The sequence below is a fragment of the Amphibalanus amphitrite genome, unplaced genomic scaffold (genome assembly GCF_019059575.1).
Source record: "Amphibalanus amphitrite isolate SeventyFive unplaced genomic scaffold, NRLGWU_Aamphi_draft 000373F_arrow, whole genome shotgun sequence".
Classification (NCBI taxonomy): Eukaryota; Metazoa; Arthropoda; class Thecostraca; order Balanomorpha; family Balanidae; genus Amphibalanus; species Amphibalanus amphitrite.
The window spans coordinates 522,955-545,051 of NW_024881867.1; the positions used below are offsets into that span (position 1 = coordinate 522,955).

Sequence of the window (22,097 nt, forward strand, 5' to 3'; positions counted from 1 at the left end):
GCATACGGTAGCTCAAGGAAAATATGGATAATCGTAGAAGCCGGTATCAAGGGAATCCAGTGAGCACGAACACGCAGTAGACGTGGGTGCTTTCTAGTTTCCTGGACGGTCACGCTTAGTGTAGCTAGCTCGGCCTTAGAAGATCATCACGGACACGGGGCTACGCGGCATTATATACCACCAGCAGACAGGATTTGACCTCCAGCAGACAAGCTTTTATCGGTGCCCCGCGCCGTCTCTCAACAATCGTCCACAGCCGCGGCTCCTGTGCACTGAGACGCTGTCACGACCGCGTCGTATTGCGACTGGAAGCCAGCCCACTGCCCGGTCTCTGCCGCGTCTCCGGCGGTTGGAACCTGTGCCGGGGGCGCCTCCTCCAACAGATTAGTGGCCATGGCCACCTGTAGCAAACCGCGGCAGCGGCGGTCGCCCACGGGTCGCCGTGTCCACCTCCATAGAGATGTGCGCCGGCGCACTGTCGTCGCCGCCGCCGGCATCCTGCGGGAAGGAAAAATACATGTCCGGTCAGAGACTGGGGATCAACACTGGTATGTACAAAATTTGCCTATAGGATCCGCGACACCGGCACGTGAAGAGAAAGAGAGAGAGAGAGAGAGAGAGAGAGAGAGAGAGAGAGAGAGAGAGAGACATGGGGGTCATCTGGGACACGTCAGGTCACAAAGGTAAACTTGGAGTCATCAGAGAGGTCACTTAGAGGTCACAGAGGTCATATGGGACACGCCAAGTCACAGAGGTCAACTTGGGGTCATCACAAAACTCAATTGGAGACACGGAGGCAATCTGAGACACGTCGGTCACAAAGGGCAACTTGGGGGCACGTCAGGTCACAGAGGTCAACTTAGGGTCATCATAGAGCTCAATTAAGGGTCATCTGGGACACGTCAGGTCACAGAGGTCAACTTGGGGTTAGCAGAGAGCTCAATTGGAGTTCATCTGGGACATGTCAGGTCAACTTGTCACTTGTGATGTCACAAAGGGCAACTTGGGGGCACGTCAGGTCACAGAGGTCAACTTATGGTCATCACAGAGCTCAATTGGGGGTCTTCTGGGACACGTCAGGTCACAGAGGTCAGCTTGGGATCATCAAAGAGCTCAATTGGAGGTTACGGAAGTCATCTGGGACAGGTCAAGTCACAAAGGCCAACTTGGGTCATCACAGAGCTCGATTGAAGGTCATGGGGGTCTTCTTGGACACGTCAGGCCACAGAGGTCAGCTTGGGGTCATCAGAGAGCTCAATTGGAGGTTACGGAGGTCATCTCGGACAAGTCAAGTCACAGAGATCAACTTGGGGTCATCAGTGAGCTCAATTAGAGGTCATCTGGGACATATCAGGTCACAGACGTCAGCTTGGAGTCATCAGAGCTCAATTGGAGGTCACGGAGGTCATCTGGGACACGTCAGGTCACAGAGGTCAGCTTGGGGCCATGAGAGAGGTCACTTAGAGGTCACAGAGGTCATATGGGACATGTCAGGTCACAGAGGTCAACTTGGGGCTATCAGAGAGCTCAATTGGAGGTCATCTGGGACATGTCAGGTCACAGAGATCAGCTTGGAGTCATCAGAGAGGTCACTTGAGGTCACAGAGGTCATATGGGACATGTCAGGTCACAGAGGTAAGCTTGGAGTCATCAGAGCTCAATTAAAGGTCACGGAGGTCATCTGGGACACGTCAGGTCACAGAGGTCAACTTGGGGTCATCACAGAGTTCTGTTGGAGATCATGGGGGTCATCTTGGACACGTCAGGTCACAGGGGTCAGCTTGGGGTCATCAGAGAGGTCACTTAGAGGTCGCAGAGGTCATACGGGACACGTCAGGTCACAGAGGTCAACTTGGGGTCATCAGTGAGCTCAATTGGAGGACATCTGGGACATATCAGGTCACAGAGGTCAGCTTGGAGTCATCAGAGCTCAATTGGAGGTCCCGGAGGTCATCTGGGACACGTCAGGTCACACAGGTCAGCTTGGGGTCATGAGAGAGGTCACTTAGAGGTCACAGAGGTCATGTGGGACATGTCAGGTCACATAGGTCAACTTGGGGTCATCAGAGAGCTCAATTGGAGGTCATCTGGGACATGTCAGGTCACAGAGGTCAGCTTAGGATCATCAAAGAGCTCAATTGGAGGTTACGGAGGTCATCTCGGACAAGTCAAGTCACAGAGGTCAACTTGGGTCATCATAGAGCTCGATTGAAGGTCATGGGGGTCAGCTTGGACACGTCAGGTCACAGAGGTCAGCTTGGGGTCATCAGAGAGGTCACGTAGAGGTCGCAGAGGTCATATGGGACACGTCAGGTCACAGAGGTCAACTTGGGGTCATCAGTGAGCTCAATTGGAGGTCATCTGAGACATATCAGGTCACAGAGGTCAGCCTAGAGTCATCAGAGCTCAATTGGAGGTCACGGAGGTCATCTGGGACACGTCAGGTCACACAGGTCAGCTTGGGGCCATGAGAGAGGTCACTTAGAGGTCACAGAGGTCATATGGGACATGTCAGGTCACAGAGGTCAACTTGGGGTTATCAGAGAGCTCAATTGGAGGTCATCTGGCACATGTCAGGTCACAGAGATCAGCTTGGAGTCATCAGAGAGGTCACTTGAGGTCACAGAGGTCATATGGGACACGTCAAGTCACAGAGGTCAACTTGGGGTCATCACAGAGCTCAATTGAGGGTCATCTGGGACACGTCAGTTCACAGAGGTCAGCTTAGGATCATCAAAGAGCTCAATTGGAGGTTAAGGAGGTCATCTCGGACACGTCAAGTCACAGAGGTCAACTTGGGTCGTCACAGAGCTCGATTGAAGGTCATGGGGGTCATCTTGGACACGTCAGGTCACAGAGGTCAGCTTGGGGCCATCAGAGAGGTCACTTAGAGGTCGCAGAGGTCATATGGGACACGTCAGGTTACAGAGGTCATCTTGGGGTCATTAGAGAGCTCAATTGGAGGTCATCTGGGACATATCAGGTCACAGAGGTCAGCTTGGAGTCATCAGAGCTCAATTGGAGGTCACGGAGGTCATCTGGGACACGTCAGGTCACACAGGTCAGCTTGGGGTCATGAGAGAGGTCACTTAGAGGTCACAGAGGTCATATGGGACATGTCAGGTCACAGAGGTCAACTTGGGGTTATCAGAGAGATATACTGGAGGTCATCTAGCACATCTCAGGTCACAGAGATCAGCTTGGAGTCATCAGAGAGGTCAAATGAGGGTCATCTGGGACACGTCAGTTCACAGAGGTCAGCTTAGGATCATCAAAGAGCTCAATTGGAGGTTACGGAGGTCATCTCGGACAGGTCAAAACACAGAGGTCAACTTGGGTCATCACAGAGCTCGATTGAAGGTCATGGGGGTCATCTGGGACCCGTCAGGTCACAGAGGTCAGCTTGGGGTCATCAGAGAAGTCACTTAGAGGTCACAGAGGTCATATGGGACACGTCAGGTCACAGAGGTCAGCTTGGAGTTATCAGAGCTAAACTGGAGGTCACGGAGGTCATCTGGGACACGTCAGGTCAAAAAGATCAGCTTGGGGTCATCACAGAGCTCAATTGAAGGTCATGGAGGTCATCTTGGACACGTCAGGTCACAGAGGTCAGCTTGGGGTCATCAGAGAGGTCACTTAGAGGTCGTGGAGGTCATATGGGACATGTCAGGTCACAGAGGTCAACTTGGGGTTATCAGAGAGCTCAGTTGGAGGTCATCTGGGACACCTAAGGTCACAGAGGTCAGATTGGAGTCATCAGAGAGCTCAATTGGAGGCCACTGAGGTCATCTGGGACACATCAGGTAATGGAGGTCAACTTGGGGTCATCACAGAGCTCTGTTGGAGATCATGGGGGTCATCTGGGACACATCAGCTCACAGAGGTCAACTTGGGGTCATCATAGAGGTCACGTAGAGGTTACAGAGGTCATATGGGAGATGTCAGGTCACAGAGGTCAACTTGGGGTTATCAGAGAGCTCAATTGGAGGTCATCTGGGAACCTAAGGTCACAGAGGTCAGATTGGAGTCATCAGAGAGCTCAATTGGAGGTCACTGAGGTCATCTGGGACACATCAGGTAACAGAGGTCAACTTGGGGTCATCACAGAGCTCATTGGAGGTCATGGGTGTCATCTGGGACACGTTTTTGGAATCGGGAGAATTTTGGGGGGATGACCCTTATAACATCCAAGACCGCCTCTCTGGATTCGCCAGTAGTTGCTGGAATGGTGTTAGGCTACTTCCAATCCCTGAATAACCCAATGAAATAACATATTATGCACCATTTTCAACACTCTCGCTGGCATGGATGGAGGCCTCATAGACGACCTGTGAGTTCAAGCTCTATAACTTGCAATAGCAGCAACAGATTGCAATAAAATTTTCAGGATCTCAAGTTTAAACAATTTTACACGTACCACGTAAATTTCGAGACAATGACCCGAATGACCTGTGACCTCCTCCCCAAGGTATGGTCAACTTGCGACACTGACACTACTTACAACTAAGTTGTGTCGCAAATCAGGCAACGTGCAATAGATTAGAATTACAATAACCCACACCAAAGCACACTATACCTACCAAATCAAGTTCTTCAGCACGCCTAACCGCCTAAGGCCAGTGCACTTGCACGGGGCACGTCCAATGTCAAATCGCGTTCCTCAGATTTTCGATTTGTTATTTTTATCAAGGTTTTGATACGTGCTCGCACGGTAGCCATGTTGGGATAGGCAAATTATATGTTAAATTGTTTAATTATTTGAAAATAATTTGAGACTTGCCAAGCCTAATAATGCACAGAATAATAATCAGCATCAAAAACTGTATTGGAATAAAAAGTTATATGTGTATCAAAAGGGTCCGCTCAAAATGACCTTGACATTTGACCCGTCATTTCTCCGTAATTTGACCTTGCCAAAACGAGAAAAATTAGCAGTAGAATTTTTGACACAGGTTACATCATTGAGCAAAAATATATAGAAATCTAAGGGGTCCTTCTTTTCTCACCTGACCACGTGGTCACTTCCACTTCCTGTATTACACAAACGTGACCTTGATTCTGACCTTTGACCTATTATATATCAGTTCGTGCTGCTTGCCAAAGTAAGATATGATATTTTTGAAATCAGCTTGTTGCGGACTATAGGTGTGCAAATTTTTACGAGAATCCAAAGGGTCCGCTGAGAATGACCTTGAACTTTGACCTAAGATTTCTCAGTTCTTAGGGGGTGCCAAGCCTAAATGATTTATTTTCATAATAAGCATGTCCTGCTCTATCTATCCTGTTAATTTAAATCGATTCTGAGGGGTCCGTTTTTGTCATTTTTTCCACGAATGTTGTGCTGGAATCCGAATCCGAATTTGAAGCCAACTTTATGAACGTCCTTATCGACCGTGACCGGAGCAATCTCGATGGGCGGGATCAAGGAACTTTGGTTCTTGTTTGTCGCAGTCTCAGCGGCTCTAACTTTGTAACAATCCGTCTATTCTTGGATTAGAATGTCCGCAATATCGTCATTTTTACTTCTCACGAATAATTTAACCCAAATGATGACACTAATCCAAAAGTATCTCCCACAACACAACCATTCGTCATCCTTTTTTTTTTTTTTTTTTTTTTTTTTTTTTTTGCTCGGTCGGCCTAGTGCCATTCCCGAGCAGGGGGCAGTTACTCCGGCAATTTTCGCCGGGCAGCAAGTGTTACGTTAAACCGGTTTATGTGAACCCGGTAGCAAAAACAACGTGGGATCCTATCTTAATGTGGAACCAAAGCTAAGGGAGGTACTTACGTGTACAGCCAAAGAGCCGAGATGTCTGGAGTCGCAAACACAACAGTGGGAATGACTTTTATTAACAATACATGATAGACATGAACACTTGTGAGCTGGTGTCAGTGTAATGGAGCCGGGAAGCTTTCATCGCACTGACAGAAGGTATAAGACCTTCTAGGCTCCAGCCCCCCGGCGGGGCCTTGTTGTGGGGTGTAATGGTCGGGAGAAAAAGTCCTAAATAATAAAAAACCCGACGCCTAACGCAAAGGGCAAAAACCTCGCACCTAAGCCAAAACGGCGCGAGGGAAAAAGCCCTGTAACCGCGATTAATTAATGAGTGAGTTTGGGGGTGAGCCGGGAGACGAGGGCTCTGATTAGCGTTTTAGGGGCGGCAGCCGCGGCCCTAACACGCTAAAGGCTCTTGATGATCCGAGCGTCGGCGAGAAAGACGAACAGAAGGTCGTGGATATCCGGATGAGTGTCGCCCAGGAGAGTCGGAAGGTCGAGAGAGAGTCCATGTGTGTTAATGTATTGTACTATATGTCTGCGGTGTTGGTGTAGGTGTGGGCAGTGGAGGAGGAAGTGTGAGATGGTGTAGCGTGGGTGGTCGCGGCAGTGGTGGCATATGGGTGGAGGTGCTCTGTCCAGGATGTAGTTGTGGGTGAGTTGTGTGTGGCCGAGCCGGAGCCTGGCTAGGACTCTCTCTTTGATCCTTGTGTTTTGATGGGAAGAGTAGAAATGGCAAAGTTTCGGTTTAATGGAGAAGAGATGTGGTGTATGATCATCTATCCAGCATTTTTGGCGGTATCTCTGGAAGGCACGGAAGAGCGAAGACAGAAAATCCGGAAGGGGGAGAGCGAGATGATTTCGAGATGGGAGATGAAGACCTTCTTTGGCTAGCTTGTCCGCTTTTTCATTCCCCTGTATTCCAACGTGGGACGGAATCCACAGGAGAATGACGTGTTTGTTTTCATCGGTAAAGCCAATAATCATCTTTCGTCATCCCAAGTCGCACCACATAACACACAACCGCGACAAACCAACGACAATATGCACCATAAATGTATTTTTTACAAACGTCTGTAGTGGTGCAAGATCTAGTATAATGTTTTCGAATATTAAAAAACAGCAGAGTTTTTCACAAAAATGTCCTCTATAAAAACGCAAAAAGATTTGATAAAAAATTATTTTATGAGAAAATTTAAAAACGAAATTACCGGCTTAGAAATGTCGTCTTATTTCTGGTCGAAGCAATTTTAGCAATAACCCGGTTTACATAGCATATTTGACGAGGCTCTAGCTCGTTAATTTGGCGATAATTTCGATGCAGTGGTCTTCAAATATTTAGAGGGGATCAATTTGTAAATTGTTAAGCACCATTGGCATCTTTTGCAACATCACAGACGGAGATATGAGCTTGCAACAAACCGTATGTAAACGCGTCTAATGGTAGCACCAATCTGCTACCAGATTCAGAGCTGCTAATTACCTAGTTGTAAGGTCCAGACGATTCTTTTTTTTCATTCGCTCTAACGGAAGCAGTACTGCCCAGCCAGCAATTTAGTTTGGCTCAAGTCCGTTCTGCCCCAGCAACTCCGGCATGCCAGACTTGGGCCGGTGTAAACGGAACGCCGTCAGAGCCGGGGTTTGGGTCGATATGGCTCTATTCCGGTTAGCCAGCCTCCATAGGCGGCGGAACGGGGAGGGCACCGGGGCACCGTTCCCCCTTTGATTTTGGCATTTTAACATTAGCCCTATGGACGTTGCATGGAAAGAATGGGACCAAAAGTCGGCAGTGCCCCCCCCCCCCCCACCCCTTAAAGGTGGTCTGCCGCTACTGCCAGCCTTTGCCGTAGCGCTACCGAGTTGGTATGGTTTCGGACTACCAAAGCTGGCTCAAGTCCGACTACCTGCCACGGCTCAAGTCCGGCTCCCTACGGCCAGTAGCGGCGGAACACCCAGGTTCGGCTGCCTCGTAGCTGCTCTGGCTTATACTGTGGCTGAAGTACGGTTGAGGTACCTACTTCAGCCACAGCCGTACGGTTGAGTGCTGATACGGCTTAAGTCCGGCCGTGGTCCGGGCGCGCTCCGGGATCATGTGTTAGCTTCAGTAGAGCCCCAGACCTTGCCTGAACTTCGGCCGGAGCAAATGCCGCAGCTAACCAGAGTAAAACCAGCTAACGGCCCAGACCAAATTTGCTGGCTGGGTACGTGCTGCTGCCTTACAACACAACCTTTTCGACCATGTTTTTTGGGCAAGTTTAGCCTGACTGGTTAAATGTCATTGCCCATGGTTCTGTTGGGTCACCTGAGTCACGTCGTAGGGGCCGTATTGCTTTGATAGCTTCCCAGCCAGGAAAATTGGTCTGGGCCGTATATGGTTTTACTCTGGCTAGTTCCGGAGCTTATACTCCGGCCGAAGTACGGGCAATGTCTGGGGACCTACTGGAGCTGAAACGACATCCCGGAGCTCGCCCGCACCACGGCCGGACTTAAGCCGTATCAGTCGTGCCGTACCTCAACCGTACTTCACCCACAGTTAGCCAGAGCAGGCGCTACTGCTACGAGGCACTGCCGGACCTGGCCGTAGGCCGTAGCACGCCGTGACGGTGCCGTACCAACTTCGGAGCGCTACGGCAAAGAGTGGCTAACCGGAATTGAACCATATCGACCCAAGCCCCATTCCGACGGGCGACGGCGTTCCGTTTACAGGGTGGGTAAAAAGGTCTGGCCCTCTTACAGTAAGCGCTCCTACGCGTGCTGTGGTTGCTTTTCGGGAAGCCAATACAGGGTGTAACGAAATTATCCGGACATCTTTCTTCGCGCTGTAATTAAGAAGCAAGACAATCTGATATTTTCTCTTTTGAATTATTATATAGCCACCTTTCATAAAAGCGCAGGTACAAATTTCTGGAGCATTCCAGCCACTGGGTTTTCCAGCACAGTGGGTTTCATGTAGAGCAGCGCCTTGCTAGCCTGTGCCCACAGTTGGGCGGCGCTGGTGGCGGGTGTCCCCTCATTCATCTCCTGCTGGACAATAGTCCATAAGGTATCGATGGAATTGGGATGGGAGCTATTTCCAAGCCATAGCCCGTTAGCCCAGAAGAACAATAGGTCCTCTCGGCATCACTTCTCATTCTGCTAGGGACTTGAAGGTGGTGCGCCGCCCCGCATGAAGACTGCGCGGCTTGAATCAGGCATCAGTACGCGTTCAGAAACCGACCCCTCCTGTGCCGTCTGGTTGAGTGGCTCCAACCAATCGCTAGCCAGGATGTTGCGCCGGTAATACTCGTCACTGATAGTGGTTTTCTGTGGCGTCATGAACAGCTTGAATATTGCACAGCAGCTGAACATGCTCCAGGTCTGGATTTTGGCCGGATGTTTGACGCCGGCGACGGCCGGCATGTTCGAGCTGCTGGCAGCCCACACATGGCCGATTTGACGGTTCAACGGACATCGTAGCTCGAACAGCTTTCCATCCCACCAGGCCACCTCATTCATGTCTTCCTTCAACCACTAAACACGCCCTGGCCTGAGGCCAAAGGTGGTGGACTGGGTGTTTTCCCGTCAATTTCATTGTCTTTTTCAGTTTGAAGGGCAATAAAACCAAGCTAAAGGGCGGGTGACGGTGAATCATGATGTGGGACCTCTTATTATTCTGCCTTGGTAAGAATTCGAGTCAGTTTGCGGATTAATTGGTGCCGTTTCCTTGTCGCTATCTTGACAACTCTCCTCACCACTTGGAAAAGGGCGGCCTTTGCGATCGAGGCCGGGCTGAGTCTGCCACCAAGTCCCAGCTTATTACGCCTCAGGCAGATGTGCTACTGGCTGCTGCTGATGTCCAGCTGCTGACAGACCAGCTTCTGGCTCATACCACCATGCCACCAACAGGTAGACTTACTACGAAACGAGCTACTGTATTCCCTTCTCTCCACTGCCTTAAACGAAAACTATCAAATGAACCCGTCGGCGACTCGACTCTTACTCAGAGCAAGAGTCATTTCGCAAGGTCAGGTCACTGCTGAATTGAGAGCAGATACCAGAGGTATGCATTCATCTAATTTTCCAGCTTCTAACATTAAAAAAGAAACTGTGCGAGCAGGTATGGCGAAAAAATAGATGTCCGGATAATTTCGTTACACCCTGTATAGCCGCACGCAATATCTTCAATACAGCCAGATGTCGAACAAAGATACCCGGATTGGATTGGATACCCGCGCGCGGCGGCCGAATCGGGCATGACTGCTGAGCAGGTTGCGATGAAATTTGGAGCCCCCTACGAACAATTACGCGTATCAAAGCCAAATATGAGAGATCCTAGAGGATGCCCCGAGGTCTGGCCGGTCACGTCCAGTCAAAACTCTGAGAATGTGTCAGGCCATCCAGGACAGCCCACGGCTCGGGCGGCAAAAAGTGTCCAATCGTCCTCATTAACGCCCATTAGAGGATGAACGGGACGATGTATGAACGTCTGCTTGACAGTGACGTCATCCCATGGATCCTGAAGACGTATCCTAAAGTCGATTTCGCTCTCCAGCAGGACAGAACACCCGTAAACAACACAAGTTCCATAAGCGGCGGAACGGGGGGGGGGGGCACCGGGGCACCGTGCCCCCCTTGATTTTGGCATTTTAGCACTAGCCCTATGGGCGTTGCATGGAAAGAATGGGACCAAAAGTCGGCAGTGCCCCCCCCCCCCTTTAACCTGCGCCCTACTGGGGGTGGGGGCTCTTCATAGCTCCCCCTCCTAACTCCGAAACTACTGGGCTGATCGGCAAAATTCAAACGGCGTCATGATAGCCCCGGAAAAACTGTCGAACGAAACTTAATTGCATTGACCTCAAGATCACCGATGACGTCACAGGTCAGGTCAAAGCAGGGCCTCCTCTAAGGAATTTTCACTGGGGGGGGGGGGGGGCCAGAGGCTCAGAAGCCAAACCTAGGGTACCCCCAAATCCGGTTTTCTCATCGGATTTAGGCCACTAATTTTTTCGTCACAGCCCTGATGCCATGATTTTTATTTTTATTTTGAGAAAAAAAAATAAAGAAATAGTAGGCCACTTGACCCTATACCGGTGGATCCAGACCGGCACGGGCAGGGTGACATTTGGGGTAAATATCCCCCGCAACGTCCGAAATCGACGAAAGCTTCCGGCTTTCCGAAAATGAAACAAAATGCCTTTATTAAAAAAAGCATTAAACGGCACAGCAGTGCGTAAGGAATCTAACCGACCGCAGAAAATGTGAGGGCTTAGGCATCGATTTCCCAAACGCTGGAAACCAACAGCTACCTGCCTGAAAACAGCTCACCATCCTAAAAAGCTATTTGCCTGAAAATGACTCAAGAAACAGGCCACAGGTCAATGAGAATGAGGGTCAGGGAACAGGGTAATTATGTACATTTTCAGGAAATGTGTAGAATTGAAGTAATCGCGAGAATACTTACTAAAACATTTGCCACGCTGGGCCAATTTTTATGCGAGTTATTCGCAAAAAAGCTAGGGGTGGGGTCTATCAACCCCTCAATAAGTGAGAGGGCTTATCGCTGTTAGTGCCAAACACTGGAAAAAGCTTTTACATATATGGTGCTATAAAGCTCAGCCGCACTCTTATTTGACCGTAAAAAATTACTCTTCAAGAATAAACCCGTCTCCCGAAAAAAGAAAACATAATACTTCCCCGTGTTGAACCGTAAGCGCTTGACTGATTGAGACTATAGAGGGCGACCGTTCGGGCTGTTTCCTTCTCAAAGTGATGCCCCATTTGGGCTTCAGTCGGCGTTCGTTTGTAAAATCTGCAATGTCTGACCTCATTCTGCGGCTCATCCTAGGCGGATCTTTAAAAAAAAACCTATAGATAAGAAACCAACGATATAAGGAAACTAAAATTAGTAACGTGGTGAATGGTGATCGTGGAGATAGTCTGGATTGTTTGTTTGGTAAGCTTACAGTGAAATTTCCTCGTTTTTCTACGTGATTTGCTTAACTGCGTGGCCCCCCCAGTGACGCGATTTCAGCTCAACTGGGGGGGCCAGCGGCATCACTGGGGGGGCCGCGCCCCCCCCCCCCAGTTAACATGTTAGAGGAGGCCCTGGGTCAAAGTAAAAATTATTAGCATTTTTGTTTGTTCACATTTTGGGCTCTGGCCGCCGTCTTACAAGTCAGATCAGGCTCATTTTTGGTTTACACTTTCGTGAACAGATGCTTTAGATACGCTGAGGGTACCAAGCTTTTATTTTGATTTTCAGGTCAGGGTCAGGTCACCACATGTCACGGAAATATTATATCATGCGTCGGTCACGTGACACTTGTTTTATGGTCCATTTAGGCTATACATTTTGAATTTGATGTCGTTTGTGTCATTCGAGGCCATTTTGAGTTGAATTTAGGTCAGGCCACTTTCAGGTAAAAAAGGTCAAATTTTGAACTTAAAATTTTTCAACTAAAAAGGTGTCTATTGGATGCAGTTTGAGCTCAGGAACACGATGGTGCTATTTATATTGGTGTACGATATCAAATACGTACTGAAAAATTGATTTGAAAAATTTGTAATTGTGAATTTTTTTGCAATAATTCGTATAACTTGGCCATTTATGAAGAAATTTAGCTAAAACATGCTAGAGTAAATCATACCAAAGCATGTGTTCTATCACATGTATTCTGTTTTTTTTTCGAAAAGCAAAAAGAAAAAGAAAAAATATAGGTAAAAATATAGATTTTGAGTTTTAGTATTAACAATTTTCAAAATTTTCAACATTTTGACAATCTGAGATAACAATTTGATAGCGCAGTCTATTCTGAGTCCTCTCATGCAAAGAAATTGGATCTAGCTTAAAAACTGAGCTCTTGGGAGCGATTGCCGTGGCTCAATGTTTTGCGTCGAAATCGGCTGAATATGACGTCACTCTGACGTCATTGCCGGCCGACATATGGTAGCTACGAAGTTCATATTTTGACAAAAAGGTGTCAAATTAATGCAGCCGAAGGTACTGAAAGTTTGGCGTCGATACGTCAAGCGGTTTAGAAGTTATTGCAGAAAAACGAGAGGGGGCTATGAATCGCCTCCCCAGAGGGGCGCGGGTTAATTGAAGGTGTTCCGCCGCTACTGACCAGTTCCACCCAGCACAAGCAAACGGAGAAGCTCAGGGGAGAAGCCCATTGCTGGCTTAATGAGATATTGCCCCCTCAGTCACCCGACCTGAACCCATTGACTAAAGCATCTATGTAAAGCGTTGCAGCAGGATGAGGTCCAGGGAGTGTCCCATCCCAATTTGGAGGCCCTGAACGCACACATCGTGAAAATGTGGGAGACGAAGGACCCCACCTGCATCATCAAGACATGCAGCTCTTTCCGCCTCCGTGTGGAGAGGGTCATTGCCGATAAGGGGGTTACATCGCGCATGAGGCGAGTGAAAGTATCTGGTTTGATAATGCAAACCAGTATTTGGTGTTAGCGTTGATAATATTTACTCCGATTGCATTCGTTGATCGAAGTAGTAAGTACAGAAATGGGCCAGAACTTTTTGCGCACCCTGTACACAGGCCCAAATCTGGCATGTCGGAGTTGCCGGGGCAAAACGGACTTGAGCCAAACCAAATTGCTGGCTGGGAGAGTAGAGGGCAGGGCCAACACAACAAGCTTCGCTTGGCGGGGTCTCTTTCCTGGTAAATCCTTCCATTCAAAATGTTCGGACTAAGTTTATAAAATAAAACATTAAGCATAAGCAATTGTAGGTAATACATCGTTTTCGAGCAGCCCAACCGCAGTAATCACATTATAAACAACGGAAACTCCTCCGATTTCTAAGCAATTTCCACTTATCACTCGAATCCACATCACGCATGACGCAGTGCATGGTCGTCATTACCTGTTACGTCACAGTCCTCCCATTCACCGAGCGATGCGGCTGCGCACCTGCTGTCGGCTAATGGCAGGTGGTTCGGTTACAACACAACACTCACACACACCGTATCGCCTGCTGTACCGATTACCGGTTACCGCTCCAGTCGGTTCAGCTGCGCCGCCATATCACCGTAGTCGCTTGTTTCGGTTTCACTCTCCCATGTTGACGGCCAACGTTGGATCCCCCCGCGCCGCCGTCTTATTTGCTATTACCAATTTGTTTTTATAGGAGAGTGCATGCGTGGTGCATAGGGGAAAGTGGGGTAAGACGGTCAGGGTAGGTAAGACGGGCACCCCTTCTGCAGACCAAACCAATAGCGCTACGAGCGAGAAAAATTAGGACCAGAATTGCCTTTTCCACTACACACCACCATTGAAGTCTGGTGAATTTGTGTTCAGTCAATAATCCTTTATTTTGATTTCTTTAAAAACCTCGAATGAACCTCATCTCATTGAAAACATCCATAATATATATTGTGCAAGCTTTTGTGTGCAGCACTATAGAGTTAAAAACTCGCAATCACTTGTGGTACACACATACCTATGCCACCATGTTTACCGCGGATTTGCTTTGCCTGCATCAAATTGTCCACAGAGAAAAATCATGCTGAGCTTCTGATATTGAGTTTGGGGTAAGACGGGCAACTATGGATCCAATGGGCCCTGTAGTGGTGAAAATATTTTTGTTGCTGTAGGAAAAAAGAAGCATTTAAGAATATGTTAGATTTTGATACTCACAGACATGTTAGCAATATTCCTTCGGCACAGTTTATTCTCGAATAATGAATGTGAAAAACGGCTCTACAAGGTTTCTGAACTAGGGCCTATATACGAGCATACGCCTTCTGCACGAATCTCGTATACTGCCTTTTCCGAAGCACTTGAGACCAACGAGCGACTGTATCAATGCGGCTAATCTCGGGCATTTGTTGCGAGCTGCGCTGGTCGGTGAAAGAAGCTGGCCATCTTGCCCTACCCATGTGACCGCCTTACCCCATGGGGTGGGGTAAGACGGGTTTTTGCAAGGTTTTGCAAAAAAAGCTGTAGTTTTTTTTGATGAATCAGCTCTAAGTCTCATCTTCTGGCAAATGGAAGTAAAATGTCTAAAAAAGGTTTTCACTCAGTTTCCCGTTTCTATGATGTTTTTAACCGGCCGAAAAATGGCTCCAAAGTTAAGGTGCCCGTCTTACCCCACTTTCCCCTTAGTAGTTATTTATATACAACTATGACACTATAAATATAGTATATGGATTCCTTTATCAGGCACTCATACGGAATGTCTGAATAGGTAACACAGCCACTAGACACTTAACATAGTTTCCAACGTTTATTAGACGTTTAGTAACTTGTTGAAATCCATAGCAACCGTTGAGCGTGTTCGTTACACGGCTCTCGATAATTTTCACACCTTGCCTGCCCTGCGATTCAATGATAAACATGGATTTTAGTGCGGGATATTTAAAGAGTGATTGGTCGAGTTTATCTGTGGAAAATGTCGGTATGAACGGACCAACCCAGCCCCGTCACGAGTTCACGACCATAAAATAAATTAAAATTGACTTAATAATTTAAATGGTTTCTGCATATTATACGTTAAAAAGCCCTTTAACATCTTCTCGCTACATATAAACGCCTATCATACCTACCACTAAACGTTCAGTAACCATGTTTAACACATCGATGTGTTGTCGATTGGTTGACATAAACTTTAATCATTTGATACCTTCATAAAGAATCATTGTAGATTGTCTGAATTAAAGGTAGTGTGCCAGCTTTCCTGGACCGTATGGAGTTAATGGCCCAGATAAGGAGAACCGGATTTTTAGAACTTATCCATACCTTCAAAACTCATGGAAACGTCTTAAATTCTTCAAATTTTGAGTACCCCAGTGCGAAATTCGCCCCGACGGGTTGTCGGTCGTACCCCAACCACATTTCACACCACTATGAACAATAAATGCACACACTGAAATCGCTATTACCGATATGCTCATCCAATCAAGTTTCGATAAACCCGTTCATCATAATCTCCTGCGGTTTCGAACACGCCTGTTAGGTGGTGCGGTAGACCGCGCCCAAAGCCAGGGCCCCGGTAACGTGAGGTAGCCGAGTCGGGGCAGCGTGCGCTGACCCAAGCCGGGGCCGCGCGTCCTCCCGGTGTCATGTGATAGCCCGGGGCTGCCAGCGGGGATGCGGTAGACCGCGCCCAAAGCTGCGGCCCCGGCTTGGGTCAGCGCACGCTGCCCCGACTCGGCTACCTCACGTTACCGGGGCCCTGGCTTTGGGCGCGGCTTCTGCTCATACTTTGTGGTGCGGTGGTGGTGCGTCGGGCCGCGCGCTCTGACTTCGGCAAAGAAAAATGCGTCAGCTGATCATTGTCATTTCTGCCACTTGCGTGTGGTGAAATGGGGTCATAACTTAAGAGACGGCTTTTTCATATCAATTATTTTACATAAAATCATATTTCAAACCATAAATAATGTTCGACAGCCAAATAAAAGAAACAATACCAATACAGGCTTACAGTTTAAGGCTCGACATTGTGTTGTCTACGATTAGACAGCTGATAACTCATTCCCGTACGTCGTAACTCTATAATGACCTTTGCTTATTGTCACATGTGCGCCGCATTCGCGGTTGTTGCCGACGCCTGTTTGCAGGTCAGCCCACTACAGTTGTTATACATATCGAAAAACCGATAAACTTTTAGGCGAAAAAAGCACTATTCCAGGCCCATTTTTTTTTTTTTTGCGATATTAGGTAAACACAGAAGCTTCTTATCCTAGGAAAAATAAAATGGGAAATCTTTCAAAGGTGGCACACTACCTTTAATAAAACTGCTAAAACGCGTTTAACAAACAATTATAACGTTTACTAATAAGACGTGTAACAAACTTCAAATGACTAGTATACCAGTACGTTCAACACATCAATTTCACATCACTATATAATAACTTTCGCTCATTGTGCCTCGGGTCAATGATAAACAGTCTTTGGTGGACGGTGTGGGATAATATGTATTCATCCTGATATTAGTAGGAATTAGCATTGCACAAGAAAACAATATAAAGTTTTCATTCATACTGTCTTTCTTTCATTCAGTCATCAGCCTGTCTCGTAGCTCAGTTGGTAGAGCGTTGTACTCCCGGTAGTGAGAGCCCGGGTTCGAGACGCTCCGGCGCTCGATATTTGAGACTCCTGATCGGTGGATGGTCTGCGGATGGGGGAACAGCCGCAGCCAGTTGAAGTCAGCTGAGTGTGACAGCCCGTGTGCGGCTTTGATGGGCACGTTAAAGGGACCCTCCCGGCTCCCACCTTCAAAAAAGTTAACGAATTTGCATGAAAGTGATGTCGCTCGGTTCAGAAAGAGAAAAAACGAATATCTACCAAATTTCACCGAAAAATATTCACCGGTTTTCAAGAAATTAGACTTACTTCTGTTTACTTTTTTTGGATCTCCGCTGTTCCTAGCGATTTCATTTTGGAAGTGCGGCATTTGCGGCAGATGTTGCGCGCAAATAGCATATACCACCACTGCTTCACAAAGATGTTAGTATAAGGTTTTAAAATCGTTAGATCACCGCTGACGTCACAAATTCTAAGGGGGCATCTCAATGCATTAGCCCCTTAGAATCCGAAAACTGCAAGTTTGAAATTCCATATCTCCGAATTAAAGCATTTTTCGATGTTGTGAGTGCCCAAACCGGTATTTGCAGGCCATGGCCACCAATTTGGCTATCTCAACTCAAAACTAGTGTTAAGGTGGGATGGTCACTTTAAACTTTGGCATCTAAATCCTCCCGTTACCTGGAATCGCGCCATCGGACGGTAGGGGTCGGAGTCTACGCAACAAGCTCCATGCTTAGCGTGAGCTCCGGCTCTGTCAATCCCGCCGTCCATTTAAACATTCGGGCTAAATTTATCAAAAAGATCCAGTCGTACTTGCGAAGATGGACATTGCACAATGCACAATGCACATGCAGCACTTACTGTAATGTGTAGGTACTGCACAATGCACAGGCAAGAAGTATCCCCATTCGAAAAGTACCTAGATGTATTCGACTGCCAACATACGAGTACAATAAACAAGCGGATCACTCAGGTGCAGCTTCGATGTGCGAAGCTGTAACAAATAACAAATGAAAGCGCCTGGTATTTGCTGCCATCGACTAGCTATTCCCTTGTACGGTTCTCGTTTGCTCATCCAGTCTGTCAATCACTCGTAAACGGGCGCGTACGGGGCCGGCTCCGGCGCGTACGGGGCCGGCTCCGGCGCGTACGGGGCCGGCTCCGGCGCGTACGGGGCCGGCTCCGGAGCGTACGGGGCCGGCTCCGGAGCGTACGGGGCCGGCTCCGGAGCGTACGGAGCCGGCTCCTTATATTCGGCTTGCTTGGGTGCGTGGTTGTACTCGAAGTAATGCTCTCCGCTTCCTCCCGACTTATCGTTCCAGCCGACCTGTAATCAGAACATGAACTGATAAACCGTTCTTTCAACCCACAAATCATCGTATAACGGTTGTGTGCGATAAATATGTGGCAGCTAGTTAGTTATAACGTTTAACGCATTTGCAAATTTTAACCCTCGCACGACCAGGCCATTTCTCATAACACGAACGACCAGGGGGGGGGGGTTGTTACGACCCCCCCCCCTGGCGTTTCGAAACGGAAGGTCGTAGAGCTTAGCGGAAAAAACCAACGGATTGCTCTCAACGAGATCTCGCGATTGGTGGTATATTTTTTGGTCCTAGGTCAACATTTGACCTACTTATGACCGGTCAAAGGTCAAATTTTCCGAAAAAATCAAACTTTTTCAACTTTCCGCGGCGATTGCGGCAAAACGGTGGGAGATATCGACTTGAAACCTTCACTATCGTGTTCCTTGATCAATTCTCTATCGTTTGGTATGTATTTAGTTTCCCTAGCTCTAAAAATGGCGCGTTGGGAGTGCCGGAAGTCGGCAAGGTCACAGTCGGCGGCAGAAATTCGAAAAATCAAAATTTAAATTTTTGAAATCTGATTGTATTTTTGGATTTGGGAGGTCCATTTGCTCCCTATAGAAGCTAATACTGCTGCATATTCCCATTGAGGTGACAAGAATTAGCAAAATAGTGGTTCGGGCGCTTTTCAAAAATAGTACCGGACGCTGTTCCTCTTGTGACGTCATAGCTCCGTGACCTGACCTGACCCGGTCAATTTTCTTGCACCACACGATAGCCAATGCTTGCCCCAACATGCATGGGAAGTTTCATCATGATCCATCAAACAATGTGGGTATCACCGGCAGAAAACCTAGGGATTCGGCGCACACGTTTGGTAACTGTCGGCCGGAGGCTGTACCTCTTATGACGTCATAACTCCGTGACCTGACATGACCCGACCAATTTTTTTTCGGCAAAAGATGCGCAAAGGTTGCCCCAGAGGGTATTGAAAATTTCAGCCCGCTACGACAAGCCGTTTAGCGTGCACTTCGAAAAAACCTCAGGGGGGGGGGGTTGATACAACCCCCCCCCTAGGCGTTCTAGGGTTAACGAGCTGTGAAATGAGTTACAAAAAATGAATAGATAATTCGTAAATTAGTTGTACGATCGATTTCACAAGGCCGTAGAACTTAGTATAGTTCTAATATACCTATGTCTGAAGCTGAACATCCGGAGGTCACACACAATAAATGGGTCAATAGTCACTATAGTGACTATCGACCCATTAATCGTGGCATAACTTCCGGATCCCAACTTCCGGACTGGAGTCCCTCCCAGTCCAAGTATCTCCTGAAGCCGCGTCCGTTTACCTTGGCCCTGAAGCGGTGGTCCTTGTTCTGCTGGTAGTGGTCGCGGTTGTGGTACTCGTTGCCGCGCTTGTAGCCGTGCTCATACTCCTTAGGCGCCTTCACGTTCAGGTATTGGAAGTAGCCCTTGTACTGCTCCTGGGCAGCGGTAGCACCCAGGAGGGCCACTCCGACCGCCAGCATCGCCACACAGGGCTTCATGGTCAGCAAATCTGAAAACGGTGAACACGGCGCTAGGCTGGTTACTTTATTTATTGATCGATCTATGATCGATTTATCTTATTTATGTTTCTGGATTTTTCGTGAACTATTTATCTCCACCTTTCTATCTAGCTGACCGCTAACTTTTATTCCTTCAACCTTTGTACGGTCGTTTACCTCAACGCACGAATATATTGACGGTTGTGTAAATGTAGGATATAAAATCATTACCTGATTTCTGACGATGTATTAACTAGCAAGAGGCATGCTGTGTACGGTACCTATATAATGTGTTTTAAGACGACCATCTTGCCATATTTGACGTATAAAAATAAATAGGATTATTTACAATTGCTATAAAGTTTCCAGCGGCTGATGTTATAAGCTGACGGGCTCAACCCTGGCTTCCCCGGGCTCGGATATCCCCTGATGGGCAAGTGCTCTTACCTGGGACACAGCTGTAACACTCACTGGTCCTCCTGTCCTGATGGTCGCTTATAAACAAACGGGAGCTGCCGCTCTCCGAACGGCGGACGCGCCGCGCGGCTGACTTTCACTATATCGTCACCGCGGCGCGCTCGGGTCGGGTCTGGGGCCCGACCGCGGCGGCGGCGGCTGACCATCGAACACGGCACACGCACAGCTGCACTGTCGCTGGCTCGCTGGAAGGGGACCGTGGACCGTGGACGGTGGACGGTCGTGGACGGCAAAGCTTTATATGCTGTACAAACGCTACATGACCGAGGGCTCGGCCCAGTACCTAGTAGGTAGGTACCTACTACCCAGTACCTAGGTACTGGGTAGGTACCTAACCAGTACCTACTGTAAGCAGTAAGTGCTTGCATACCTGCATACCTAACTGATAACTTAACCCTCGCCCGTATAGGGGGGGGGGGTCGAACGGACCCCCCCATGGTTTTTCGCAAATAACTCGCGTAAAAAGCGGCCGATCGCGACGAAACTTTCAGTACCCTCGCGTTCATCAATTTCACACTTACCCTGAAAATTTCATGACCCTGACCCAAAGGACCTTTGACCTGTGACCTACTTTTCGAGACCATGTTTGGCTGGAATCGCGATTCGGCGTATGTCGGCTCGCATTAGCCGCGCGTTTGCAGTCTTTTCGTGGTTTCAAGCGTTCAAACATGTGATATGATGTTGCCCCCATGCATTAGGGTGGGTGTCAAGGTCTCCTGAAGGTCAGGTCAGGTCATTGACCTTTGATGACCTCGGTTCACTTTTTCGAGTTTTACATGTTTCTAGGCCAGTTTTTGGAGCTGAATTCGAATTTAGCAACCATATGAACATTTACGAAGTAGTTTTGGTGCCTTCGTAACATGTTACGAAGCTGTCAGAGGCGGTTGCCACCTACTACGAATACCCTTATGGTTGACCTGACCTGACCTGACCCGACCTGGCCTAAATACATGAAGACATCATCTGTGATCAAAACTAACATGATATTCGTGATCAGCACCCCGAAAAACCCCATTGCAGCCACACTTCACGACGTTCTAACAGGTCCCGATTTTCCCGCCTTTGGGGTCATTGACCTGACCTGCAACGTCAACCAATGACCTAGGACCTTAAAATTGGGTATCATCGGCTTCCTCTTGTCACGGGCAACACGCTCGTTTTTTCCGCGAAGCTCTAGCTCGATCAGGGGCGAAACGGCAAGGGGGGGGTCCAACGGACCCCCCCCCCCCCCCTTATACGTTCGCGGCTGGAAAAACACCAATACGGGCGAGGGTTAAACTAAAGGCCTGGATATTGGCCACGATTTCAGCTTAGAAACGAACCACGACACTATTGTAGCATTCGCCAAGTGAAAATTGGTCGTAAGCTGGCCTTTTTTGTTTGTTGGCAGCAGGCTTTTACTTTCGTTCTAAAGAGATCATTGCAGAACTATGGGATATGAGGACAGGACTTAGAAATCAACATATTGGGTTGTGTGAGACACCGTCACCAACAGGGAGCCGCAGAGGCGAGACCATCCCGTTGGGACTGGATTGCCTCGTTGGTATGACCTCATCCACTAGTTGTCAGGTGGGGTGACCACTGACCGCCAGGCGCCAGCCCGGTAAAGGAGCTGAGGGAGGATGCGAATGGGCTTTTTCTGAGGATGGCGAGGTTGGATGATGAAGCTCGCCTTTTGGCCGCCCATACCTTCTTGGATTCGCGCGCCATAGTGAGTCGGGCCAAGGCATGGCAAAGGTAGTACTTTCCTTCATTTTCCTTTATGATTGTATATGGTAGCAATACAAGTTTTACATTTGTAGCGCACAAATACGTAAGCGGCTCAGGCAATTGTTGGGCAATTGTTTGTTTTCTTGCATGGCGTTTCTTGCATGCTATTGCATGCCAATTGCCAATGCCATTGCATTAGAAAGTTGTTGTGGGTGGGGTTTGGATCGGCAAGAAAATCTGCGAGATATTCAA

General features: G+C 48.2%; 2 protein-coding genes across 2 annotated transcripts in view; both read right to left on the reverse strand.

Moving 5' to 3' along the window:
• LOC122389810 (pre-mRNA-splicing regulator female-lethal(2)D-like) overlaps nt 1-5,549 on the reverse strand; it is a 42,301-nt gene extending 36,752 nt beyond the window's left edge. Inside the window, exon 1 of the mRNA XM_043382216.1 lies at nt 5,384-5,549. The gene's annotated coding sequence lies outside the window, so the exon portion shown is untranslated. The remainder of the gene's footprint in view (nt 1-5,383) is intronic.
• Nucleotides 5,550-17,724: 12,175 nt separating this feature from the next.
• On the reverse strand, nt 17,725-19,966 carry LOC122389828 (unconventional myosin-XVI-like). Its single transcript, XM_043382236.1, has 2 exons — nt 19,461-19,966; nt 17,725-18,128 (listed from the first exon to the last, which is right to left on the reverse strand). Exons 1-2 carry the CDS (start codon nt 19,656-19,658, stop codon nt 17,889-17,891), a joined length of 438 nt encoding a protein of 145 aa, XP_043238171.1. The 5' UTR covers nt 19,659-19,966; the 3' UTR covers nt 17,725-17,888.
• Between the last annotated feature and the right edge of the window lie 2,131 nt (nt 19,967-22,097).